Raw genomic sequence first — 27,682 nt, forward strand, 5'->3', positions numbered from 1 at the left:
ATTCAAACCTTCATATGGCTCACCCCAAGTTGGACTTACACAGTGCTTTTATGTTGATGTATATAACTGGGATCATAACACAAATAGTAAATAAACTTTGACCAAATGTGCAATTATATATCTAAATTTTTAATTTGTTCAATGTAACTCCTAAATTTTAACTCAATTTGCAATAAGACCCTTAAATTTTAAATTGTCCTTCATAGTCCCTAAACTTTATATTTGATATAGTCCTTAAACTAAACAATTTTATCCTTTTAAATAATGAACCTTTATGTATAATTCTAAAATTAAATTAAATATATATATATATCAAAAGTCCATATATTATATTAAAGTTCAAAAACGACATCGCACGTCAAACTAAAATTCAGAGACCGCATTAAACAAATTAAAAATTTAAGAGACCACAGTGCACATTGAGCCAACGCTCACAAATCGTTTCTGTCATTTTCCCTACATTTTTAAAATTTTCTCCTTCCATAGAAGGAGAGTAGCATCCTATCCAACCAAATTGTAAGTTGCTCTTCCTATCTAACTCTCTTGGTTAAAACTTAAACGCCGTTCTATCCTCAACATGAGAACTGGATCCAAAGTATTGACGTCATTCATCCTAACTGTCGTCTCAAGTCACTTCACATCCAAATTGTCCATGGCAGCTTCAGTATCAAACATCCTAACAGGTCTCGTAAGCGTTTGTCAATCTCAAAGGAGGGAACCCGAGAAGAGCTTCCAATGGCCCGGAAGACCTGGACACGTGATACTCAAGATAATTTGAATCAACCGACACACCGCCTGAAGAAACAATGTAAGAACCGAGAAGGACTTTCGGTAGTTCAATGGCATAGGATAAACATCCTGTCATCTAACATAACACGGCAAGACCTAAGGGCATTCCCTGAAGAACCTCGCAAAGGAGCCATCCTCGAAACTACTTACAAACAATCATCAAACTGAAAATTACTGAACATCATGCAGACATTGTCGAATTGCAGCCCGGAAATCATCAGACTCGATGTCTGATGGTGGGTACAGGTGAAAAACATAAGAGATGGACTTGGATACCACCATCGGTTTCTTGGTGGGTATACCATCCGACAATTTCCCAAAGCTCTGCTCGTCGAAAGGAAATGACCCGCTGAGAAAGAAGAAGCTGCTCCTCCCCAGCTTCTCCACCTGGAACAACAATCACGCAGGTGTCAAAACAACATCAAGGGTAAGGACGGATATATACAAAAGATGTCTTGAACACACTATTTTGAACTATTAGAGCTGCTACTCAAAACCAAGCTGACAAATTTATCAGTGCAGCAACCGATCAGGAAAGAAAAACTCGAGAACGAAAATGAAAATCTAAATTATTGGCCATGCATGGAACTAGTATGCTCTCTGCCGAGCACATGCAATTGCCTGAGGAACACAGATTCTTTACAAGATCCTGTGATCAAGCAAACGCAGCCATAAGAAAACATTATGCCATCTTTTAGCAACAGTAAATTACCTGCAGTTGTGAAAACCTAAGGTTATTCATGGTAAGAATAACCGGCACTTCATATAAAGCTTCACTAAGTAGCCGAATCGCCAAATACTCGAAGAAGTTCTTCATGAAACTTCTCTGTCCCTCCAAATTTTTTCCATATCCATGAATTTCAAAATCAGGAAACCACAAGACGCATTTTACTGACTTCCACAGAACTTGGCTCTTCGCAGATTTCCCTATGATGGTCTGGTATGGGTGATGGAGTCCCCACATAATCTTGACATCAGTCAATGACGGGTCGAATATCGAGGATTCAAGAAGAGATGTGGTGGTGACCATTCTTAAAGGATCATAACTGCGGGCAATGTTGGAGGTATAATGAAAGTTGGTGTCATCCAAGATGAGAATTTTCCCATCATCAGCAAAAGGAAATAACTGAATGAGTAATTCTGGGTCAGCATCGCCATTTTCTGGGATGCATGAACTTGGCTTACTGACTGACGAAAATGATGTGCCCATATCATGAGAGAAGGAACATGAATCACCGTTCCGACAACCCTGCAAATCCAATTACACAATCAATTAATGAACTAGTTGCATTTTGTATGGGGGAGCAAAGTAGCAGCAGTGATAAAAACAAGACTTAGGAGCATATGCGGAGAGTTGTGGCATGACTTAAACATAATCAGCTACAGGTACACTTATTCATGAGCAATCCCACTACCAGCTTTTGAATCTCTTGCTTCAGACAAGAAGCGACCCACTTAGGCTCAGAAGCGTCTAATCTCTTAGGAGGACTATATGCAAGCAATACCAATTTTTGAACTCTTGCCTGTGACAAGGACCAACCAATTTAAGCTCAGAAGCCTCTACCAATTTAAGCTTAGAAGCCTCTAATCTCTTAAAAGGAATATACACAAAATCCAGAAATTTATTTTCTTTTTTTCATTTCAACTCCCATGAAGCATCAATAGCATCCATTTTATAAATACCCAATTAAGGTTTGGTTGTTTTTGCAAAAACTTCTGTTATTACCTTTAGTGCCATAGCCTGTATTTGTTTATACTGTGGCTTCAAAATGAGCATTGACAGAGCATGTTCCTAAAGTGCTATAGACCTTCAGACATAAAGTACTCAAAAGGAATGCTCCACATCAGAGTGACTCCTTCAGAAGCTGCTGAAGAATGAACACCATTTGAAAGTTCCTCATGCACCAGTTTTAGAGTGCTTGCCAAGCATCTAAGAAGAACTGAAGCACTCTGAAAAAACTAAAGCAGGTGGCAAGCAGTACTCCCAAGCACGCGTGTAATGAGGCAATTTTCAATAGAGGCCTCCAAATGACAGAATCATAACGTTGAAATTCTCAAGAAAAAGAATGAATTCTCTCACAAATTTCAAGAACCTCAGGAGACAGAAAAGGTGTTATTCGTGGTCTTAGTTTGATTAACTTAATAACATAACTAGATAGGAGGAAACTTATTGAAGCATATACCACTGAGCATGGACAACAAAGCAATGGAATCTACTATGCTGACAATTTAGCAGATCAATTCACAATTACATATAGAGGGGTTGTATTGTGCTATGGATCAAGACAACCATGCCTTGAAAATGGGGAAGAATCTTAAGTATGTATCATGTGGTTTCTGTGAACAGAGTCTCGTGAATCGTAGTAATGCGAAAGTCAACTATAAGATATCATGCCACCAACTTGTCAATGTTATCTGCTTTATTTGCTTCAGTCAACCGGTAAAGAATTTTTCAATCACATTCATGATAAAGCAAAACATTTCACCAGACATTCACTTGGTAAGTGGTTACAAATGTGAGAATGAAAATTCATATCTGGTTAACACGTGCATGCATATTATATAGAATGAAATTAAAGTCGGAGTGAAGTATGAACCTGTAAAGAGAAGAAGAATTTGCACATAGGTTGTTTTGCTTGAAAGGAATGAGAAAATAAGCAATTACTGCCCCTGTTGCAAGATCCTTTAAGAAAATATATACATATTTCACCCTTGTCAACAGAGAAATCACTCCCAGAAGAACTCTTGGGCTGATCACCGTGGGCCACTCCAGAGTAATGAGCTCTTATCTATTAAAAAATTGCAGACAAAAGAGACTTAATTCCATAGGTATCTCCAAAAAGGAGCACATAAGAGATGATATTGTACCTCTTTGACAACAGCTGTCAATTTGTCAGTCACAATTTTTGTCTGGAAGTCATTTGGGGCAACAAACGGCCCAGCAACACATTTCCTGCTGTCGGCAGAAGAATTAAGTCGTTCGTCATCTAGGCCAGCCGCATCTTCATTTTCATTTGGCAGACCCTCAAGGAGGCACTCGTGTTGGAACTCGTGCGGATAGTAATAAGAAGGAAAAGAATCAGATGTACTAAGGAAGATGGGCCGAAACCGATGCAATGAACTCAGGACATCTTCATCTGAGGAAAAGCAAACTGAAAATCAAAAGGCTGACTAATGGAAGAAAGGGGAAGAGAGGTGACAAGAGAGAACTCAAAGGACAAAGTTGCAGCTGTACATATTTCGGCAACGTGATTAAGTGACGACTGCACAAGATTGTGAAAGAAGCACCATTCTTCTTCAGTCTTCAGCACCATCTTCTCTGTAGCTTTCATGTCATCAAATTGTAGAACTTGATTCAAATGCTTAATGCGATACTTGTCCTTCAGAGAAAAACAACACATAGATATGAGAATGAATACCTGACAGATCTTCAAGAATAAATTATGAGAATACCTTGAAAATGCGCTGCCAAAACTTAAAGGCACACAAGTTCGCCATTAACATCACCTCCTTTTGACCGACTGGGGGGTTATTAGTATCTCCGCTAAAATAGCAGTCAATGTACTTTCTGAACTGGAAAGAGAAAGGGAATAGCCAATGAGTGTAATGACTTTTTCTTGTTGATGGATCTAAATAGAAATTTGCATTTGCTTGATAGGAAGTACCAAATTTTCCTCCCCAAAAGGATGCACGATGGGTAGAGGTTGTGTATCCATCAATACACCAAGAAGAATGCCCTCATGCAGCAACCCAACTTCACCAAACTTGATTATGAGCATAGACGCATCAAAAGACAGAGAGAAGCAGGCAAGCAAACGTCCATAGAATGTTGGCTCAAGCCTCCCTCTAGGAGATGTCTTTAGTGCACCCATAAGAACTAGCAAATCTAATGCATCTTGAACAACATCAGGATCAGGAGGGTCTAAAGCCTTCTGCAACAACACTGACATTTATTTTTCACGGATCAGCATTTCTATTAATCAATACACTGAATATGTGAATGCAGAAAATCATGGAATGAAAAAGGATAATCATGGAAATGTGTCTCGTATATCTTAGAGATCCAGAATAGATGCGAGTTCCCTTTTAAGATCATCCAATGCCAATAACAATCAGATACTGATAGATGCAGCAGGACACGTTAGTAACATAGCTTCAGAATAATTTCTGCATGAACTTTTCCAGTAGTAGTCCTTAGCTAAGCAGAAAAAGGAAAAGATCCAAAGACAATACTTCTTCATTTAGATAAGGATCCTAGCTAAGCAGAAAAGGAAAAAGATCCAAAGACATAAGGACTCGTGACTCCCCTTTCAGTATCTTCCATATGTGGCATGACTTGCCATTTATATACCTGAAGGTGTGTAAGGTACCTATTTCTTGATTAGTCATTTAAAGGGTGACCAAAGGACAGATAAATTCCTCAATGCTTTGTGAATATTGAAAATGAGATGTCTCGAGGTGTTTCTTTAAGCTGGAGTTTGGCTGCATAGGGTTCCAAAATGGAGGGAGGCTGATCAAAAGGAAAAATTTGGCAAGGCAGAATGCCGTGCCGTGACTAATGTAATTGATCTTTTAAAATGCAACACCTAACGGGAACAGAAGCTGTATGGGCAAGTCCACTGGCACAAAAAGGAGGTAAATCGGCTTTGGATTTAAGCGGCAGTGGAGGGGGAGGCCCTTAATGCTCTAGAAAATCAAGGCTTGCTAAAAGAGAGAGGAAAACAAAGAACTCGTCAGTTTTGATTTTGCCCTCTTCCCTACATATGTTTATTTCCCATTCTTTCGCATGATTTCTTACAAATAGGTTGGAGACCCATTTTGCACTTCCAGTTCTAAGAGATGGATGCATCTGGGAAGTTATGTTGAAGGTAAGGCGAAACAGGAAAAGAGAACATTACAACAGAACACTTACTGTTTTATAGACAGAATGAACATACCTCTGGGATCGTTAATGGCCCTTGATTCAGCACAACAGATCAGAAGTACTTGCTGTCGCAGTGATAATCTCAGTATAGTTGGACACTCATACTCCTCTAGATTACTGAAAAATGATCCTGTTACTAATCTATAAATCTCTCCATCACAGGTCCGACCCGTTCTTCCTCTCCGTTGTTCAGCCTGCATAAAACTTTGAATTTCATGAACTTCACATAGAAACTGAGACAAAGTTGCTGAGCTTGATATGATACCTGAGATTTGGATACCCACATGAGCTCTGAGTGTTCACTTTTCCTATTACCATCCCAGTAAACTTGCAATGACCGACATGAATCAATTATAAAAGCTACTTTTGGAATTGTCACTGATGACTCCGCAATGTTTGTAGCTAATATTATCTGGTCAAAAAGAACTTTCAAAGTCACAAGGAACTCAAAACATATAATATTTTCTCTGACTGGCCAAAGAAAAGAGATCCAACTTATTCATAATCTATATTATTAAGGAAAAGTCATATTTGTCTCCCTTATTTGGCATTCCAATATAACCCTTCCTACTACCCCCACTATTTCATCAGGTAACCACCCACTTTATACATGTCTGATAACTATCAATTATCACTATATCCACCCCACCAGATAATCACTTAATTCCTCTCAATACTTTTTTCTTTGTTAATAACCTCCCACTCTCGTGCACACATTTCAACACTAATAATGGCATAAGAAAACGTACAGTCCCACAGCAAATGCTATAACGGTCTCATACTAAATTCACACTGATACACACACATAAGTTCGTAACCTAACAAAAGCGGAGACAAGCTAATCCATTGCCTTCATGAAGAGAAAATGCCTAAAAGATCTGCACCCGTGCAATGATATCAGTAGGGTAAGCAAGATCCTTGGCTTCCGTTTTCTGCATCAGTCCATTGACATATGTGTTGCTGAAGATTCCCAAGTCAATATAAGCAAAGTTACCATCTAAAATCTATTGATACAGTTTTCCATTGCGATAGCATTTCAAAAGTACATAATTGCCATGTTTTATTGCTTTCTCAAATACTTCTGCAAATTAAGAGAACTCCAATTCCAAAACATGATAATTTTATTTGAGCTTCCCAAAAGTGCATCTTACCTTACGGTGGGACTTCCAGATCTTCATTGCCAGCAAAGCTTGTTCTGTGTCTATACTACTATGTAAAATATGAACTTTGAACAATGGACTTAAGGACTTCAAAAGGCGCCATTGCTCCTCCAGTGAACGGTACGTTGGCAAAAAAATCATTATGCTCTTCTCAATGTCGGGCTCATTTTCATGGATATGCATTACCAAATCATGAATGAGTTTGTGAACTTCAGGCTTGATATTTGCATGGGCTGTTGAAGGGCTTTCCCCATTGCAATATTTCACTGATGATGACTCCGAACTAATTCCGAGCAATTTGGTTACCTGTTCAGTAAAATCTAATAAATCCATCATTCCTCCCAAGCTAAATTTGTAAAAACCTTAAACATACTTATTTCTTTATGAGAAACATAATAATTAATCTTTCCATAGAGAAAAGACAACTGTCAGGAATTATCATGCCTCCCAAGGTCACCCTTGGTTCTATCATCACTCGATATTTACCATCCTTATTACAATTGGCGGACATATTTGGAAGGCCCCTTGCTCATAATGTCTTTACGCATTTTAGATACAAACTCAGTCTTTGGACTATCCCAATGACAAGTTTGATGGGGAGTGTTGATCCACACATTCAACCTCAGGCTAAACCAAGCCAAATTCGGAAGATTTCAATTAACATCGCGCATGACAGATTTGATGCTGAGTTGTTTTTACTTTTATTGGATTCTGTAATTAAGATGTTTCACTTGCCTTTTAGATTTTTGTTCATTAAAAGAATCATGGGACCATTATTTCTCTTGTATACATATGAACCTCTACCAATGAAATGGTATAAAAAGGGATTTGTATATACTCTCATCTTCATTTGTCTTTAATAACTTCCCCATCATTCACCATCACTTTTCCAACCGATCACTGCTACCACGATGACCTCTCCTGCGTTCCCTCCTGTAGTAACTGCAGCCTAGACTTAATAAGAATCCACATCCCCGTCTCAATTCAGACCGCAACATCCATACTAACTTTCAATCTCCCGACCTATCCCCATCCAAATCAAAATCCTCTAGGTACACCAGCCGATGATTGTGCCGAACCATTGGAGCATGCTCACATGTCTAGAGTTCATTCTAAATCTTCATCAATGAGGCAATTGCTTCCATTGTTGTCATTAGTTGTTACTAGACATGCCTCCGCTCTCAGGGATTTTGTCAACCAACTGACATAGTAGAAATGGCAGAAATGCAGATAAATCAATCCTTAGAAAACGCCCCAGGAGCAACACTCTCACAAGCACAAATCCAGGGAAAAATCTCATAATTCTTTCATTAATTTAAAAAAATAAGCTGCTTTGCAACAAAATAAAAGCACATGTTTATATAGTACTAAACTAGAAAAAAAGAAAACACAATGTCGGAAAGTATTGTTAGTAATAAGGGTTTTACACACACACACACATGCATATGATTTTTGAATAATAGAAAGTGATAATCTCTTCAACATGATATCGGTAGGGGTGAGCATGGTCTGGATTAGTTTGGTTCCCTCAAGAACCAGAGGCCGGACCAGTAGTCCCGGTATTTCTAGAACCGGGGATCGGACCAAAGGTCTCTGGAACAAATAAAATGAGGAAAAAAAAAGTAAAGGGAAATTTAACTTGTTTGATAAATGGTAAAAACTCAAAGAGAGGATAGATGAAGTGCTCACTCTTTGTCCAGGGCAAGACTTTTGTGGTCACTAACCATGATAAGAAATTGTCGCATCCTCTATTGAGAGGAACTTCGCATTGTGTAAAAGGGTATTGCATTTCGTCTAAGAGTCTAGGGGAACTAGTATAGAACTATTTGTGGTCAAGGTTCGTTTTGATTGCTTGGCATGCTCTGTTTAATAACAAAGTTGAGGTAAGAGCTTGCAGTATGTCATTGGAAGTTCGTGTGTTTTTTGGCAAGGACTCTGTTGTGGTTGATCAAGGTGTTAGCGTTGTCATTTCACGAGAGCACCAGTATGTGATTGAGACGTTATTTGGTAAACTCACCATGAAAATATTGAGGACAGTGGGACAGGAAGATATAGTCACAGCTAATCTTCAAAAATTGGAGGCTGCAAGCAGGACCGTGCTGTCAGATCTCGGGGCAGCTGCTTTTCCGAGGGATGGTGGGAGTGTAACTGGGAGGGGAGAGCTTTAGAGAAGTTCCCTAGCAGAAAGCACCAAGTTCTCTAGAGTAGGGTTTGGAAAGAGTGATCAGGGGGATGACAGTAGATCACTTATAGGAGCTGAAAACTAAGAACATGGTCAGAATTAAGTTGTACATTTAAAAATAAAAATAAAAATTCAAAATTTGTCAGTCCGGGTGGGCGGTCCATTGGTCCAATTCCCCTAGAACCGGGAATCGGACCGACCGAACACCGGTTCCATCTTGAGGAACCGGAGACCAAATCGGTGACTTCTAAAACCAGACCAAACCCGTCTGTGCGGTCCGTCCGGGCGGTTCCCGATCCAATCGGTCCAACTTGCTCACTCTTAGATATCAGAGCCTAATTCCTAATCCCTTGAGGTCACCGGAAAACCACTGTTCGGGCTGCCAACAGCAAAACCCTAGCCTACAATTCCGGTGACTCACTCGCTACCGCTGACTCTCTCATCACCAGCAAACTGCTCGACCCTCGCCTCTCCTCTCCATCTCACCCCAGCTAGTCCACCCAACTCACTTTGCCCCAGCCCCTCGCCAGCCTGCTTACACCTCACCATCACATCTCTACTGCTCGTATCTCACCACTGTAGCTCAAATCCAGCATCACCAGGCCGTGATAGTGCCAAGAACGACGTCGCAAAACAAGTCAACGCTAAATCCACTGCCGCCCAATGTTGCCCAGTCTTGTTGAGCTCAAATCTAGCGACGTTCAGCCAAGACCTGACGTTGAAACCCACTGTTCTTCACCCAAGAAGTTGATGTGTCTTTGTTCTATGCTGATTTTGTTTGTGGTCAACCTCATTATCTCTGTGTGTGGAGTTGCATTGGATCGAAGGAAATATTGGGAATAAGGTTGCTGATTTTTCGATGATTCATACCTTTACTTACTAATAGATGGTATCTACAGACCTCTCTAACGGAATTCTTGGGGAACCAAATGCCTTTCCATTATATTGTTACGGCGTTGTATACCAATTTAATGATATTGCTAAGTCTCGGGAACTGCTGAGACTAGTGGTGGTCGGATTGAATCCTATTTTCTTTTCGAAACTACTTGTGTGATTAATTGGATTTTTGGATTTAATTTTGGGGGGGGGGCCGCGGCTCAATCACATTCTCTATTCACCGATGGCGGGATCAACTTCTAGAATCTCTTTTGCTCACTTTCAATTAACCTCTGTCAAGTTGGATGGAACTACTTATACGTCCTGGTCTAAAGCCGTCGAGGTCTATCTTATGGCTACCAAGCAACTTGACTATCTAACGTCTACGGTACCGGCAACTTGATTATCCAAAGTCTATGGTACCATCTAACAAGGATAAAGTTGTTGATTGGATTGCGGGAGATGCGATGATTCGGACTCTTTTATGGAATAGCATGGACCCTAAGGTCAGTCCTCACTTTATTCAAGTATGACTCGCTAAGGCATTTTGGGAGAAATGCGCATTGCTCTGTTATGGGCATAATAATATAACACGGGTATGTGGCACGTGTGAAGCCTTATTTGATATTCGGCACAGAGATCAATCTTTATCTGATAATTATGCTTGGTTCATGACCTTTTGCCAACAATTGGATACTTATCTTCTCACCTCGAATGATCCAATTGTTTTGGCCAAATGCCAAGAGGAGTTGCAGTGGTATCATATCTCAAGTCAATGAGGCCTCAGTATTCATCTCGTCGACAATATACTATAGTAGAAATTCTAATAAGAGTTCCCTTTTACACATAATTATCAATAAAGAATATATAGAAGGGAGATAGAACATCCCAGCAAGAGCCGAAAGGCATCCTAAAGGAATGGTAGCACCATGATCCACCCACGCGGCCACCTCTCATCCCGAGCTTCTTTGAAAGTGCTTTCTTTTGAGTGAAGGCAGCATAAGTGCATTGGTCACATAGGCTTGATTCCTGGAGGTCTGGAGAAAGCTGCAATGAGATAAGCGCTACGCTTTCCCATGGTCTTAGTGGACATAGAGGTCGAGGTTGAGGTTACCAATGTCATGGATGCGGTTTTTTCCATAGTGGAGGTCGTTTTGCAGGGTTAGTACTTGTGGAGCCATTAGTTATGGGAATTGTCGTGGCTCACGCTATAGCCATCATTGTCAAAGAGCCAAACATACAAAAGCTTATTGTTATACTCTTCGCCCACAGCTTAAACTAACACTTGTTGCCCATGCAGAAATTGAGAATTCTGTTGTTCCTCCCTCACTGGTTCCACAAAGTTCGAGTACTATGCAAAATACAAACAATCCCGTTACATTGACACATGTTGATTATCATACATTGGTACGCTCTGAACAAATAAAAGGATCTTCAGCTCCTACTGCAACTTCTGCACAAACCTCCAAAGGTAGTTCATCTTGCTTGTTTCCTACAGCATCTGACTCCTGGATTATTGACTCTGGAGCTACCAATCACATGATTGGTAACTCTAATCTACCGTCTTCATTTCATTCTACATCTCCTTCATTGTCAAACTCAGCTACAATAGCGAATAGCTCACAATCTCAAGTAACTGGTACAAGAGTTGCTCATTTGAGTCTCTCTCTTTCTTTATCATCTATCCTTCACCTATCAAAATCTCCTTATAATTTGATTTTTAGCTCATTAACAAATTGAATTGTTTTGTAACCTTTTCCTATCCCCGCTATGTCTTTCAAGATCTAAGGACTGGGTAGATGATTGGTTTGGTTTTTTTTTTTTTGGGGGGGGAACATGAATAAATAAAATGGCTTGTACTATCTTCACAAGAAGGTATTAGCTACCGCAGCTGTGAAGCGTACATCCACCGAAGTATATCGGATGCATTCTCATGCTTGTCACCCGCCACCGAACAAACTTCGGTGACTATTTCCTAAGTGTGTCAATTCCTTCCAAGCTTGTCGGTTTGGTAAATATCATAGAGCCTCTTTTCCTTCCCGCATTCAAAACCATGTGTTTAGTCCATTTGAGCGGGTTCACTCATATGTATCCAAATAAGTATCGGAGATTAGTTGGTAAGTTAAACCATCTTACCATCACAAAACCTAATATATCTTTTGCTATTAGCGTAGTAAGCCATTCCATGAGCAAGACCCGATATACCCCTACCCCATGCTTCGAATCGCCAAATATTCGAAGGGAGCACAAAGTAAAGGACTAATGTTTAAGAATTACGGTCATCTAAACACTATAAGCTTCTATGATGCTGATTGGGTTGGATGTATGTCATATGGATAGGATATCTACTTCAGGCTATTGTGTGTTTCTCGTGTGATAACCCGAAAACCCTCACCAGCTTAAGAGTGAATTAATATTTGCAGATTGTTATCCGAACTCAATGGTGTTTTTAAGGAATTACTATTGGCCCAATAATATTTTTTAGGGGCACTAAGTATTTAACTAGGGTCCTATCGGGTCAAATATATGCGAAATTGGGACAACCGGAGACGGGGAACAGCACGTGGCTGCACGTTGGGGCCCACATGTCACCGCCACAAGACACGTGCCAAAGGCGGTGCCACGTGTCCCCGTAAGGCGACCCGTGTCACGCCGTGGTGCTTCGGGCACCGACTCGCCCAAGCCGACCGATCTTCACTCTGCTTCCCTATATAAACTTCTGACGTCGGTTCATTTCGTTGTACGATCGTCAAAACACGTTACTTTGCCATTATCCATACCCGTCCGCCGCCATCCTCTCTCTCGGCCGTGCATCCTCACCGTTGTGGTCGCGCTGCCACCGTGCCGACGCATTGCCGTCCACCGATGCCATGTCGCCGTGCCGAAGTCATCAAGTCGGCTTAAGGAAGGTAAACTCAAGATCATTCGTTTGTCGTTTCTACTTCCGTTTTCTTCGAATTCATAACTAAGGCAAGTAGATCTCTAGTCCTTATTACTAGGCTGTTTATGGTTTTCCATTGTGAACATTGTTTGCCAATCTGTTTAGCTATGATGACTTCAATTTGGATGATTCCGAGGTTCTGAAATTCTATCTTTTGAGTTCCTTGGATTTTGGTTTGATTATGAGATTCTATTCCAGTTGGATTCTGAATTTGATTATGAGATTCTATCCTTTATGTACCTTGGATTCCATCGTGGTGACTCTGTTTGCAATCTTGTGATTCTATAGCCAATTTAGTCATTTGGCCTAGTGATTTCCTTGCGAAGCCTTGAGCTCACCCACGTTGATTAACGCCTTTTTTAAATAAGCAAGCTAGCGAGGATAAAGCCGGTGTGATGTTATCCTCGATTGATGGAGGCCGTGAATAGTTTTGATACTCGGGAGTAGATTATCTTCTTTTGTAAATCCTCCTAGGTTAATCCATTTGACTAAAGAAGTTATGTAAATGGCTTAGACCATATGTGAATATGAAGTATACTTCCCGAACAATCTTGTTGCTAGAGATGTACGTTATTTGGTTAGTGAAAACCATGAAAAGCCATACCCTTTTCTTTATAAGCGTGCCTGCCGGTGGGTGTTTAGTGGTTTATCATACACTTGTGCTGTATGGCCGCCCTATCGAATTTTCTATTTAAGCTTCCGCATGCGCCATAGTATAATGAAAGATTAAAGCAAAAAGAGTGTGAGTTTGGTAAGCCTTAAGGTGTGGCAGACTAGGACTCTACATCTCAAAAGTAATTTAGTTGCGCGGAGAGCAAGAAACAACATGTAGTTACCTGATCAAGCGCTTTAGCTGAATATCGAGCTACGGTACATGTGATAATTGAATTACTATGGTTGAGGATGTTACTATCGGAGATTGGAACGTCACCGTTGAATCCATCAGTGTTATATTGTGATAATCAATTTGCTATTCATATTGTATTTAATCCTGTCTTCCATGAGCGAACTAAGCATATAAAGGTTGATTGCCATTGTCCGAGAAAAAGTTCAAAAAGGGGGTATTATTCTTCAACACACAAAGACAGAGGATTAACTCGCAAACATCTTTACCAAGTCTCTACAAGGAAATAGAGTGAGCTTCTTATGTAACAAGTTGGGACTATTTGATATTTACATCCCAACTTGAGGGAGTGTGCTGGAAAGTATTGTTAGTAATAAGGTAGAATAGTAATAAGGGTTTGATATATATTCTGACCCTATTCTGATTTTTGAATAATAGAAAGTGATAAGCTCTTCAATATACATGAGTGTTAGAGGAAAAAAGAAGCAAATGATATTATTCAGTAAAGTAGTATTTATACATTTTATTTTATTTTATTTTATTTTTTATGATCGAGGTTCCGCGCGGCCGGCGAGCTTCGCTCAACACGGCGGTGGAGTACGACTAGTCCTCGGGAGGGGCTAGCGCGAGAGCCCACCACCACGACCCTCCACTTAAGACACCGGCGCCGAGGAGTTTTGAACCTCGGACCTCTCGTGAAAGGAACTAAACTCAAACCAACTCGGCCACCTATGGGTGGGTGTAGTATTTATACATTGGTAACCAAATAAACCCAAAAGACCAGTTATCATGCCCAACTTGTTACAAATATATTATATCCTCCCGTTACCCAAAGGTTTAGCAAAAATGTCTGCAAGTTGTTCACCGGTTCTAACATGACTAGGAAGAATCATTCCACTATGTAACTTCTCTCGAATAAAATGACAATCAACCTCAATATGTTTGGTTCTCTCATAAAACACGGGGTCGGAAGCTATATATGCATTGCAGCCTTATTATCACACCATAAAGGCATAGGAACCGAAGCTCTCAAGCCTAACTCGGTCAATAGCCGCTGAATCCACACTAATTCACATGTAGCTTGTGACATGGCTCTATATTCTGACTCAAGACTGAAATAGGCAACAACTCTCTGTTTCTTACTCTTCCACGACACCGGATTTCCTCCGACAAATGCACAATAGCCTGTAGTAAATCTCCTATCATCCGAAGACCCCGCCCAATCAGCATCGGAAAGTCCTTCAACTCTACTATGACCACGATTTTGGTAAACAATTCATTTTCCTGGAGTCATCTTCAAGTATCTTAAAATTAGAATTACCGCATCCCAGTGAGAGGTACGAGGAGAAGACAAAAACCGGCTTACCACACTAACCGGAAAGGCAATGTCCGGTCGAGTAATTGTGAGATAATTCAGTTTGCCTACCAATCTTTTATATCTCTCGGGATTATTGAATAGCTGTCCTCCCTCCGCAACCAATTTAACTCCTTGTTCCATGGGTGAATCAAGGGTAAAGTGATCTTTTGGATTTATTTGGTTACCAATGTATAAATACTACTTTCTTGAATAATATCATTAGCTTCTTTTTTCCTCTAATATGATATCAGAACCAGGTTGAAACCCTAAAACCTAAAACTAGCCGTTTACCACCGTTCACCACCAAACACCGCCACCAACCACTACTTAATCACCGTCGACCACCCACCGCTTACTCACCTTCGACCATCGACCCTCTTCCCGCCACCGCCAAAGACGACCACCAATCCCCTTCTCTCCGGAATCCCCGGATCTAGCGTCGCCGGGCCCCACGAGCTCGGACCCAGGCTAGCCCAAATCCAGCAACCCTTGCAAGGGTGTCGCTTAGGCCAACAAGCCTAGTTCTAGCATCACCTGACGTCGACTAGGCCCGGCAAGGCCGGATTCAACATCTACGAGACCCGGCGAGCCTTGTAGGGACGTTGCTCGGCGTTGCTTAGGCTGGAGAGTCAAATCTCGCGTCGCCCATCGTCGGTGAGCCTTGTAGGGACGTCGTCTAGCATCATGGAGGTGTCGTCCATCGTCAGCGAGCCCGGATCCGGCACTCTGCCCTCGGTTTTGACCATACAACCCCCACAACCCCTCTATTGCTTGGCTATGGCTCCATAGGTTTGATTTTTTGGTGAATTGATGGTCATTACAGCCCTCTGTTGCTCTATTATAGCTCTACGGGTTCATTTTTGTGGATTGATGGTTATTGAGTTTCAAAGCCGGAGCATTGAAGTGTTAGCTTGTTGATTAGGCTTGATGATTATGTGGGTAGCTCTTAATTAGAGATATTGATCTATTTGTGGAACACTTCTGACTTTTTGGAGCTGACATGAAGCTGGTTAGGTGAATTTTGGAGTTGATTATTTAGGATTTTGGTAGATTATTAAACTATTAAGGATGGGCGATCCTGATAAGAGTAAAGTTAAGGGTAGTTCTGAGACGAATAATGTTGTGATGATCGAGGTGATTTCGTCCTCGTCTAATCAAATCACCGATAAGAAACTCGAGGGTGGTACAAACTTTCATCGGTGGAAGAAAATTATGAAGCTTACTTTGACGGGCGGGAATAAATATAGACACTTAAGCGAGACTAAGCCCACAAATGATGAGACTTGGGATGTTATTGATGCACATATTCTAGGTCGGATGTTAAAACTCTATGGAGAGTAATATAGTTGATTTAGTAACTCATATTGATATAGTTAAAGAAGCGTGGGAGTATTTGGATGTATTGTATTCGGGCCAAAATAACCTCTCACAAACATATGAGTTATCATAGGAATTTTACCGATCCGAGAGGAAGAGGCGTTCTATCATGCAGTACTTGGCTGATTTTAAGAGAATGTATCAATGATGTTCTCCCTATTTCAGCCAATGTTCAGCAAATGCAACTTCAGATAGAACAATTGATCGTAATGGGATTTCTAGGAGGTCTTAGCCCCGAATATGAAACTGTCAGGTCTCAAATTCTTGGAGGAGAGATTGTTGCATCACTCACGGATACGTTTGCTCGGGTTCTTCAAGTATCTTGTGAGTCTTCTCGAGATTCCACATCTGTGGTAGATAATTTAGCTCTTGTGTCACGCTCTCAAACCGGTAGTGGAATTAGGAGTGATGGAGGATAGAATGAACGTGGTGGCCGAGGGGGAGGCCGAGGCACGGGAACAGGGAGAAGCCAATGCCAACCGCATCTTTATGGACAACCTCAACCGTCTACCGATAACTCGGGGGCAGCCCGAACTTGTCATTATTGTGGCAAATCAAGTCATATTCAGAAGTTTTGCTACAAGTTACATGGGAGACCAGGGCAGCAACAACAATTTGCAAATATAGCATCTGGTGCTAATTCTTTTCCACGGTCTTCTGAGGGCAAGGTAGTAGTTATGTCCGAAGAGGAGTTTGCACAGTACAATCAGTCTCAAAGTTCAAAGCCTACTTCTTCCACTGCTACTTTAGTACGGATAGGTAATGCTACTGCGTGTGTTTCAGTTGCTTCTCGTCCTTGGATCATTGATTCAGGGGCTTCTAATCATATGTCGGGTCTTTCGGGTATATTTTCCTCTCTTACTCCATCTTCATCCACAGTTACATTAGCCAATGGTTCATCTACTCGGGTTGAAGGAGTTGGCACAGTTCATCCAACTCCTTCATTGCCTTTCCCCTCGGTGCTTTATCTTCCACAATTTCCGTTTAATCTCAACTAATATTCCTTATTTTCTTATTTCAACTAATATTCTACCTATGCATAAAGAAATAAAAGTAAAATCCCACTCACACTCTAATTAGAAAATATCAGCCATTAGGGTAATAAACGACACCAAATATTGCCTTGACGGACTCCCACGTAACGATTTCAAGAGTAAAAGGCAAACTTTATGAGTATTCTCCGACACTTACAATCAGAAGTTAGAACAGCCACAGCTGCAAAATCGATCCTAGGTAGCTTCTTGAAAATCTGCTTTTAAATCGTTTCAACATCCTCTTGCTTCTGCTTTTAGAAGTCTGCTGCTTGTGACTTTCTGAAAGCAGGAGCAAGAACTCCCGTATTGCCCTATGGGCATTATGCTTCGCCAGTAAGACTGCCACAGGAACTATTTACTACTAAGGCCAACATGAATTTTTGTTCATTTGTTCACTAATACACAGTGATATCAGGGAGTAATTCATATCGCAAGTATTAAAAAATGAGATTAGGAACCGGGTTGTAATGCCAAAAGTTCAATGATCCCAGCAAAGTCAATAACTGTTCAAGCATTTGATAAGTGCAAAAACATGGGTGGCTCAAATAAATGAAGAGGCAATAGGAGATTCAAGGTGTTACCAATAAAATAATAGTCAATCTAAATACTAAAAGCAAAAGGTAAATTCTTTAGTTAAAAAGCAAAAAGTACACCAACACACCTTGAGATTCAAGAATGCCAAATGATCAACCATTGAGCAGGTACTCTTTAAATTAATGCTGCAAATTTAGGCCTATATGGTGAATAACCAAGCTTTTACCTGCTCAAGATATAACACTCTTTTTTGATAAATGATTTGATTGTTGGAGTTAGGAATGGCAAGCACATCTACTCTTTCATCCCTAGCAATATCTCCAAAGTAGTCCCTGTATCTTGCAGTATCAGCTGTTGCAGACATTAATACCACCCTGCAAAATCCCAAACAGCAACTAAGTTTCTAAGGCCACAAAGCAACCAATATCCATGAAAGATCACATCAAAGAACAGTTTCCTGTATACATCGCAAGTGCAATTTATTCTTTCCACTTGGTTATTCAATCAATGCAATGTAAGTTATTTTATCCGTATGGCTATTCAATCAAATGCATCCACATCCTATTTGAACTAGTATTTGATAGAAGCTTGATACTGATAAACTGCCTGCTGTCATTCTTGTTTTCACAAAAGATCCAGAGTACTAAAAATCCTGAAGATAAAGAAAAACAATTCCAGCACATCATAACCGCAAACTCGCCCAAATATCACCAGCAATTATTATGGATCAAACTATTTGGAAAAGCTTCTACCACACCATCATTTTGTGCAGACTGAACCATAAACTTCGAATGACATCAAATAAAAGGAAATGCACAGAAGTCCAATGAAAAATTGATAACCTGACCTGAGGTTCTTGTTCTTCAGGAGAAACTGCTTCACGCAGACAAGAAGGAGATCGGACTCTACAGATCTCTCATGCACTTCATCTAGTATGATAGCCTTGTAATCAAGCGCATTCCCACCTTTCTCACGTATCTCCTCCAACAAAACTCCTGCAGTTTTGAAAGCAATCTTTGAACTGTAAAAGAAGACAGATAGAAAGGTATAAGGACTTTAGTTTAAGATAGACACAACATAAATGCCTAAGGCACTTCCATATAATGAATCAATGTAAAATTAGCATGAGCCACTGAAAAAAAGAAAAATGTCTTAACCAATATATACATTGAGCATAAGTCAATGGAAGTGACTCTTGCACTTACATGTTTGACCATTTAAGAGAGTGTTTTACTTTCTTGAACATGCATTAAAAACATAGATACGACAGAAAAACTATTATCATATGAACTCAAAAGATAAAATGATCTAACATCACATTTGTGAGGAAAAAGGTCAATTACAATGTCAAATGTGGACCTATTTGTCCAACTTTGTACTTCAATTAAAGACTTTCCCTTTATAATTTTGAAAAAGAAAATAAATTGTTAATTTTTGGAACTTGTGAAAAAATTTTACAGGATTCTACATTTCGATATTTGGATATTTTGACATGTTTCGAGAGTTTCACATTAACTAAAAGTTCAGACCCCACAACTACTTTACATGCAACAGCTTGATGAATACCATAGTACATTCTGCATGCTGTAACTATTTATCAGTTATGCAGATGTTGAAGCCACCATGCTCATGGACATCCTCACTACTTAAGACGATCATAAAATTTGGAAACTCTTTACACTACAAGAAATTGACGGGTAAAGAGTTCATATTTCTGTAATGGTCTGCCTGAATATGTTGGAACAATTTAGCATAAAGGACTGTCAACCTGTGTTATCATTATCAATTAGCTCACTGAAGATTAGCTCAAAGTAACAGAGGAGAGAAAGAAGGCAAATATTAAAAACCTGCAGACAGAAATAAAGGACCGTAGAAATTTAAACAATAGATGACAGGTAGTGCCAGCCAACAGCAAAGGAAGCCCAACGAAAAAGACAGACATCAAACATCATGGACCGTCTAAGTCTTGCTATTAAGGAAATGGTGAAGATATACACACATTTCTTTCAGTTAATTTTTTTTCCGGTGTGTGGGGGGTGGGGGGAGAAAGAGAGAGGCATTGCATCACTACCTGGATGATATATTCTTTAAATGACCAATGTGATATCCAACTTCCCCTCCCAACTCACAATTACGGGCTTTTGCAACCATTTTTGCCACAGCTACCGCTGCAAATCTGCGAGGTTGTGTACATACTACGGGATAGATGTTCCTCTCTAGCAGAAACTGGGGCACTTGAGAGCTCTTCCCTGAATGTTCAGAATATAAAATCAGATCGAAGCCAAGCAGAAAACTGTGGAGGACTAGCAAAAGCAGGTCGTAGCATCATTCAGATGCAGAGAAGTCGATAACACAGGTTCCAATGAAATTCGATTGCCAATCCACATTTGTAACTTCAGGCCAAATACAAGTATAATCATCCCAGTATTGAATTACACAGGTAATTGGCTTACAAACAACATTCAGTCAATAGAAACTTGTGATGATACAGATCTTAAACCCCCCATCTTCAGTTTCAGTCGAAAGCTTCCTTTAAACTGAAGGAAAATCAAATATGCGACTAGAAAAACCAAACTATTTGGATCCTGAATAATCTTTTTCAGTCCTCATAAAAGCTAGATAATAAAAGACTCTATTCAGCTTTAGTATAATAAAATGATGATAATAATAAGAATGATAGCAGTAGCAGCTATACCATTAACAATAAAAATAAACCGTTCACTTCCAGGCATCAAGCCATATCCCCATTTTCCAGATGTGACTTAAGAAGATCGCAAAATTTCAGCTTCCTTCTCCTAAAAGTTTTAGCAATCGGAATAAATAAAATGCATGGTCTACAAGGTTTACCAGCTAAAATGAGCTCATATCTGCTCCAATTTTCCATTCGATAATCAAAATAACAAGATCAAGAATTCTTTAGACAGACTTTCCCTTTCCATGCAACGGCGCTATTGCAGAGATCAACTAAGATACAGAGTACTAGATTTTCAGTCATTTTAACAAAATAAAAACGTTGACGCAATCACATTCCCACAGTTTTGTGAGCTTCGGTACGTGCTGCATCAGACCAAATAATACAGAGCTACACCAAAGTGACCTCTTCATAATTCATGAAGTCTCAGGTTCTTCGGTTCAGCTTCCAAAGCAGCAAAACACCATGAAAAACGAGTGCAAAGTCCTCGAACTAGCGATGAAAGGAGAGGCAACGTGCTGGATAATCGCAAACCAAAAAGCTAGCGAGAATAAAGAATCGTATGCGCTCGATTCGCATCACACGAGTTCTAAAGCTTCTAAAAAAGGAGAAATGAAGCACTTCTTCGCCAGAAATCTCCCAATGACGACCCCGATCATCCAAAATCGCAGCGCCAAATTCAGCGTCTTAACCCATCGTTCACACCTCAAACTTAATGCAACCACAATGCAATGCAGCAGAGGACTCTACAGAGAGAGAGTACCGCATCCGGTTTCGCCGATGATGAGTGTGACGCGATTCTCGAGGATCTTCTCGACGATTTTCTCCCGTAGGGCCAGGATGGGGAGGGGAGGGAACCTGGAGGACGAAGAAAACTGAGACGAGTACGAGGAGCTACACGACGACGTCGGAGAAGAAGGCCCCGCCATTGTCGAAGCCCTCCGAGCACTTCTTCTCTCTCTGTGTTCCGATCGCGAAGGAATCGCTCGCGGTCGCTGCTAGCGAGTGGAAATGAAGTCGAAGCAAAAGCGGGCTCGCTTTTCCCTTTTTCCACAAAAGTTCATGAGGGCGGAAGGTGGTCGCTCCCGCGCAGTCGCGGATCCCCTGCTCGGTGGCGTATTGGGAACTACACGTGTCGGCCTATGGATGGGTTCTGGGGAGGACCTTTGTCTTTGACTTCGAGTGTCGTCGGTTGACTTGCTCCCGGAGAATGGCCTAACGCTGGTCGCGGGGGCACGCGATCAAGCGCCGGTTACCTTCTCCCCCAAGGTCGCTAGAAAATGTGGGTCCCGACATATTCCCTGGGTCTTCGCTTGACGTGGAAAGAACATTGATCATGATTGGACTAGAGACGACTCGGCACGAGATCAACGGTCACGATGTCCCCGGACTAGACGGATGACTCCACGTAAAGGAGCGGACGTCCTCGGCGTCACCCCACGTCGCGGGCTAGTGCTCACCCCACCCCCAACCCCAATCTTTTGTATTTTTTCTGTTTTCCTTTCAAAAAATTCGAAAATAGATCTTTTATGATTTAGAACATTTATCGGGTGATTCCATGATAATCTTTTAGACATGTTATCTCATATATCACTTAAATAAATCAAAAATCGAATCCATCATAATATTACCTTTTTTTTTATCGAATTTGATTAGAAGTTAACACGTTATCATTCTAATAACTTTTGCTTTAGCCATGAATACACGTTTTCTTTTTTGAGTCGAATGTGGATACAAGTTGAAATGCTAAAATGTTATTTTTTGCTTTTTATAACCAACCTTGAGCATTGTCCCACAAGTTAGACAAACGTTTCTTTCATAATTTAATAGATTAATATCATGAAAAATCCTAAATTAGTACATTTATGACAAATTTACGTCAAACTATTTTTTTTACCACAAAAAACTTAAAATCGGTACATCTATGACAAATTTACCCTAAATTATTTTTTTGACCACCAAAAATCCTAAATCGATATATATGTGACAAATTTACTCTAAATTAATTCTTTTGACCGTGAAATACCCTAAATTGATATACCTGTGACAAATTAACCTTCTATTAAATTGAGTTAATATTACGAAAAATCACAAATTGATAAACATGTGATAAAGAGAGAGTAAAAACCCCGAGCTAGTATACTCATTAAGCGCCACGTATCACAAACTTAGTAATTTGAAAGTTAAATTTAACGAAAACTAACGGAGGGTAAATTTGTCACAAGTGTATCAATTTGAGATAAATTTGTTATAAATATACCAATATGGGATTTTTTATGGTCAAAAAAATAATTCAAGGTAATTTGTCATAAATGTACCAGTTTGAGACTTTCCGTGGTATTAACCCTAATTTAATTTAAGGACAGTTTGCTTAGTATTTAGCAAAAGAAAATATCCCTTAAATGCTATTGATTTACATGTGAAATTTTTATAAGGAATTCAATGGAATTTATGTACCAACACGCACATTTTCTGAAAGTTTCAGATAAATTAGATAAACAAAAGTCAAAATGAGAATGCTGCAAGGTTTGAATTTAAAAAAACAAAAATTAAAACTCAATCCAAACTTGCCTTCCGATACCAGAAAGAACTGACTGCAAGACAGCTGAAAGAAGATCAACATCCAAAACTTTAGCATCAGGACATATTAAATTGAATAAAGGTATAAAAGTGCCACGAGACAGAATGACTCGAAAGATGACCAACGCGCATCGCTCCTCCAATGATTAAAACCACGGCCATGTACATATAAAAAAGGAAATGCCATTCATTTTGGAACACAAAAGTTTCATAATTGCCTGCCCACGCATTTCCATCACAGCTTAAATTGCTCACGGCAAAGCCATCAGCTACCAGTCAGTGGTTTCAAGGAGAACTGATCTCTCCACCTAGATATGCCGGCACTCAATGCCTTCTGTAGAATGTTAATCCGCTCCGACACGACCAGCCCTTTAAGGTCATCCATTTCGGCGTACTCTTTCTCCATTATATGTTCAAGATGTTCGAAATACTTGATCTTGTCATGCACTTTCTTCATCTGCCCCAAACAGAAAAAGAAAGGCGATAAATAATATATAAATCCACAAGATCGTGAAAAGTCAACAGAAGAAATCATGCCCAAAACCAAAAGGTTGTAGCCGATAATCTCCGATTCAGTAAAAAGCAAAGCTACCTCGCAGCTTATCACGACTCAAGAAACATGAAGTTGCACTAGAGCATTGACCATCCATATTGCATTACTACTAAATAAGCAGACCGTAAGAATCACCTGTGTTTCAATCATTGAGGCAACTAAATGTTCAATTTCTCTATCTTCCTGGTCTGCCAACAATTTGGCACGAGCAGCAGCTACTCCAAGAGCTGTCGCAGTTGCAGCTCTTACTTGCAAAGGCATGTGACCTTCGGTTGGGAGTGGCCCCTGGGCATCTGTTATTGCAATATGAGATGAAATCAGTCTAGTTCTGATATAGATTATAACTAATGAACCATGAGCACGAATGAAGTTCATATTATGGTTGACAAAGAAAATACCAGATGGGGGGACCTCATCCTTCATCTCGGTTTCTCCATTTTCAATGTCCCTGGAAAGCAGAAGGTATACTCGGCATCATAGTTAGACGAGAGAACCTTTTTTTCACAATCTCATCATAGATCAGTCATGTTACCTTCCTAGGTGGTTCATCGCAGGAACAGATGAACCATTGCTTACATGACTGTTGGAACCATAAAAAATCTCCCTTGGACAAAACGTTTCATTGCAAATTGCTGAAACAGCAGATTCAGTAGCAGCAGAAGCGATATTTGGGCTAACCAGAGCCGACATCAGAGACACCTGATACAGAATGATTATAGAAGTGTAAAAGAAAAACCACATTAAAATTGCCCACCTCATTTATCTATGAGCTGCTTGAAAAGGAAAGATAGCCTACTAATGATTCAGAGTAAATCTCTCTCCAAAGAGAAATGACAGCATTTATCAGGCTTGTAGCATAATATAGCCTTGGAAAGCCGACAAGAATATTGCACCACAAAATATGGAACTTATACAACTGGACTATAAAAAATCACTGACATCCCTAAACAGGGTCTCCATACATGGGTTCGCCTATAAACAACATATAACAAAAAAAGTACCTGTTTCATGAGAGAACTACCACCATCGGAGAGGGAAGCAACACGCTTCTTTTTAAGAGGAGGACCCTCATTGAGAACATCGTTAATCTGGTTCGGCTCAATCTCTTCTGTTTGGTCATTAGCTTGTTCCATAGTTTTGGTTTCAGGTGGTAATTCAGAAGTAGCTGACTGAACTTGAGATACATTGTTAGCATTTCCGTCAACATTACAATCTCTACCATTCCTGTTGGTATATCCTAACATGAACTCCCCAAAAGGTAACTCTATGAGCTTCAAAATGCAATCAAGCTTAGTCTTTGTCTTCACATCTTGCGCCACTAAATCCCAGTCATCCCCATGCTTTAAAATGGATTCCAGAAGGAGTTGAGTTTCTGCTTCGGTCCAGGTAGCTGCATGACTTGCGGAGTTCCCCTTGCCTTCCTTGAACTCAAAATCATCTAATGACTTGTTCTCTCCACAATTTCCATTGTTGTAGCAGTTTGCACAAATGTTAAACTCACCCTGCTGAAGTGTGTACTTAATGGTAAAAGAGAAGTTTTGCGCATCAAAATAGGTAAAATGCAAGTTGACATCTAAAGAAACGACTTAGATCTTGCCCGGTAAACTTTGATAGAGCAAGTTATACGAAAAGGAAACTTCATCAAGCAATTTTTCCACTCACTGCCTGTTGTTGCTGTAAGGACCAAAGCTCAGAGAGAAAAGGAAACGAATGAAAAGAACATGAGGAAGGAAGGTGGGTGAAGCAGCGAATGCTATAGCCCTTTATATTGTTATCCCGAAAGGAATTAAGAGAAGAAGATCAGCCAAAAAGAGGGACGTGGATAAAGAATCACCGTAATGTCCCTTTAAATGAACTTACTCCTATTTTTCTGCTGAGTGCGTAATTTAAACCCCGAATAAAGGGCAACTAAGTATTAACTAATTGTCCGGCGTTTTCTGTCTTCAGTACATGTACTCGCTGCATGAGTTAGCTAAACACAGTTCAATGCACCTACATCAAATCATGGTCTGATTGCCACTTAAATCTAAACAGATCCTTCCATCAAAGAAATTTGCAAACTACGGTCACAGAACACACCCCCACTAGTGCTTCGTATTAAAATCCAGTTGGTTTTTAAAAAAGCGCCAATCAGGAAAACCTGCTCCTTTTGAATAGGTGAGCTCACTGGCCCAATTAACATGAAAAAAATCCAACATGAAGTTGCATCATCTTAGCAAACGCCAAGTTCGCAAGGTGATAAAGACATAGAATCTTGAACCAGATCATCCACAACCATTGGAGCAAAAATGTAGCAAATTAAGTTCATGTGCTGGAGGAGGTGTTCAGAAAGCCAAGCTTAAGTAATGTGACAGACACGAGGAATTGACTCGGCAAAAACATAGCCAGCCTAATCATTTGGTTGTCCAAAGAACTAATCAAAGAGAGTATACCTTTGTATATTCATAGCATCCAGACTCATCACAAGTTCCGCGACAACTTCCACAAACCAACCCCTTCTGCTTCATCAATCCGGCAAAAACGTCGGAATACGAAGCCAGAGAAGGCAACCTAAACTGACCTGCGGTCGACCCCTTCCTGCCATCATGCTTGCCAACAGCCGGAGTAGGTAAAGTCATTGGCCTCCCTGAATTCGGTACCGCCACGACCCGGACCCCGACTGGCGCCCCATCCTCGACCGCCACTCTGCTGCGCCTTGCACCACCACCGTCGTCGTCATCCCCCTCACCGACTCCTCCAGCCCCGCGGCCCGGGGGCGCAGCGAAATTGATGAGCCCCCACTTCTCGAGGAAGAGAAAGACCTTGTGGAGCAGGCTGACGTCGCCGACGAGGGCCTTCCGGACCTCAGTGAAGGTGAGCCGCCTCGAAGCGTCCTCCCTGTACCGGTTGATGATGAAGTCCCTGTAGTCCTTGTATATCTTGGGGGTCCTCGAGATGGAGCTCCCGTCGAAGAACTCCCGGAGGGCGACCCTCTCCGTGTCGTGGATGTCGTCCCAGGAGAACCAGCCTGCGGGCGCGAAACGCCACTGTCGGGTGAGTCGGTACGAGGAAATCGAACTAGGGTTTTGCCGGAAGTGAGAGGGAGAGAGACTTAACTGGAGTGGATGGGAATGGTGTAGAGGTCGAGCTCGTCGAGGTCTTCGCCTCTCGTGTCGGGCCGTGTGGTGGTCGCCATTCGGGAATCTCCAGGAGGCGGGGCCTGGCTCCGCGAGTTGCGAAGGGGACGACGGCACGCGCGCTTGCACTCCGCACCCCACCGTTGCACAATCAGGCAAACCAAAGTAAAAAAGGGGTAAAAGGAAGGGAAATGAAGAAGACCCTATGACTCAATTTGATGCAAAATTCCATGAATTTGTTACCACTCGTTAAATATTTGTTGCCATAGAGTACGTTTGTTTCGTTCCTTTTTTTCGTAAAAATATCTTTTAGACTTTTCGAATGTTTGGAAAATTGAAAATGACAATTCTATTGAAAAAAATAACAGTTAAAAATCGAAAAAAAAAATACCCCTTTTCGATGAGAGGAAAACTTTTTTCATTAGCTACGTCTCAAGTTAGTCCATAGCACGAGACATTAAAAAACTCAAATCAAGCTTAGAGTTGGTAATGCTCTCTCTCTCTCTTTCATCCTCACTGATTACCAGAAATCAACAAAAGAATGTTCACAATTACTATTAATTGATGCTTTAGATTTGAGTTTTTTTCTTTAAAACTTTATCTAATGGCTTACAAGAAATTGAGTGATTTTACATACATTTATGTTTGTAATTACTATACTTTATATTTCCCTTATTTGCTTATTCAAAGCATTTTTTCCTAAAAAAAAAAGTATTTTATTTG

General features: G+C 40.5%; 2 protein-coding genes across 5 annotated transcripts; both read right to left on the minus strand.

Annotated features, from left to right (window-relative positions):
* Nucleotides 1-704: 704 nt before the first annotated feature.
* LOC115742376 (DExH-box ATP-dependent RNA helicase DExH8) lies at nucleotides 705-21,776 on the minus strand. Its single transcript, XM_030676612.2, has 14 exons — nucleotides 21,474-21,776; nucleotides 20,090-20,267; nucleotides 18,866-19,039; nucleotides 18,245-18,392; nucleotides 6,865-7,179; nucleotides 5,979-6,125; nucleotides 5,727-5,907; nucleotides 4,455-4,732; nucleotides 4,243-4,362; nucleotides 4,025-4,169; nucleotides 3,658-3,926; nucleotides 3,387-3,578; nucleotides 1,502-2,038; nucleotides 705-1,176 (listed from the first exon to the last, which is right to left on the minus strand). Exons 1-14 carry the CDS (start codon nucleotides 21,637-21,639, stop codon nucleotides 961-963), a joined length of 3,066 nt encoding a protein of 1,021 aa, XP_030532472.1. The 5' UTR covers nucleotides 21,640-21,776; the 3' UTR covers nucleotides 705-960.
* A 1,536-nt stretch (nucleotides 21,777-23,312) lies between these two features.
* Nucleotides 23,313-27,126, minus strand: LOC115742379 (SWI/SNF complex subunit SWI3A). Of its 4 annotated transcripts, XM_030676620.2 has the most exons (8): nucleotides 26,940-27,126; nucleotides 26,276-26,850; nucleotides 25,506-25,553; nucleotides 24,845-25,348; nucleotides 24,376-24,542; nucleotides 24,242-24,291; nucleotides 23,979-24,136; nucleotides 23,313-23,747 (listed from the first exon to the last, which is right to left on the minus strand). In XM_030676620.2, the coding sequence occupies exons 1-8, from the start codon at nucleotides 27,016-27,018 to the stop codon at nucleotides 23,556-23,558; spliced, it is 1,773 nt and encodes a 590-aa protein (XP_030532480.1). In that variant the 5' UTR covers nucleotides 27,019-27,126; the 3' UTR covers nucleotides 23,313-23,555. The 4 variants fall into 4 exon arrangements, with proteins under 4 accessions (XP_030532480.1, XP_048138743.1, XP_048138742.1 ...); XM_048282786.1 differs by lacking the exon at nucleotides 25,506-25,553 and having other exon boundaries at nucleotides 23,979-24,146; nucleotides 24,246-24,291; nucleotides 24,845-25,345; XM_048282785.1 differs by lacking the exon at nucleotides 25,506-25,553 and having other exon boundaries at nucleotides 23,979-24,146; nucleotides 24,246-24,291.
* Between the last annotated feature and the right edge of the window lie 556 nt (nucleotides 27,127-27,682).

The sequence above is a fragment of the Rhodamnia argentea genome, chromosome 7 (assembly GCF_020921035.1).
Source record: "Rhodamnia argentea isolate NSW1041297 chromosome 7, ASM2092103v1, whole genome shotgun sequence".
In the NCBI taxonomy this organism is placed as follows: Eukaryota; Viridiplantae; Streptophyta; class Magnoliopsida; order Myrtales; family Myrtaceae; genus Rhodamnia; species Rhodamnia argentea.

Bases quoted from the DNA above. Each gene is read 5' to 3' on its own strand.
- LOC115742376 (XM_030676612.2), bottom strand. From the start codon at position 21,639: ATGGCGGGGCCTTCTTCTCCGACGTCGTCGTGTAGCTCCTCGTACTCG. The intron at 3,927-4,024 runs GTACAGCTGCAA...GCTTTTCCTCAG, and splicing joins TAATCACGTTGCCGAAATAT to ATGAAGATGTCCTGAGTTCA. The intron at 3,579-3,657 runs GTACAATATCAT...ATTTTTTAATAG, and splicing joins TGACAGCTGTTGTCAAAGAG to ATAAGAGCTCATTACTCTGG.
- LOC115742379 (XM_030676620.2), bottom strand. From the start codon at position 27,018: ATGGCGACCACCACACGGCCCGACACGAGAGGCGAAGACCTCGACGAG. The intron at 25,554-26,275 runs GTATACTCTCTT...TGTTCTTTTCAT, and splicing joins GATGCTATGAATATACAAAG to TCGTTTCCTTTTCTCTCTGA. The intron at 23,748-23,978 runs GTGATTCTTACG...TGTTTGGGGCAG, and splicing joins CCTCAATGATTGAAACACAG to ATGAAGAAAGTGCATGACAA.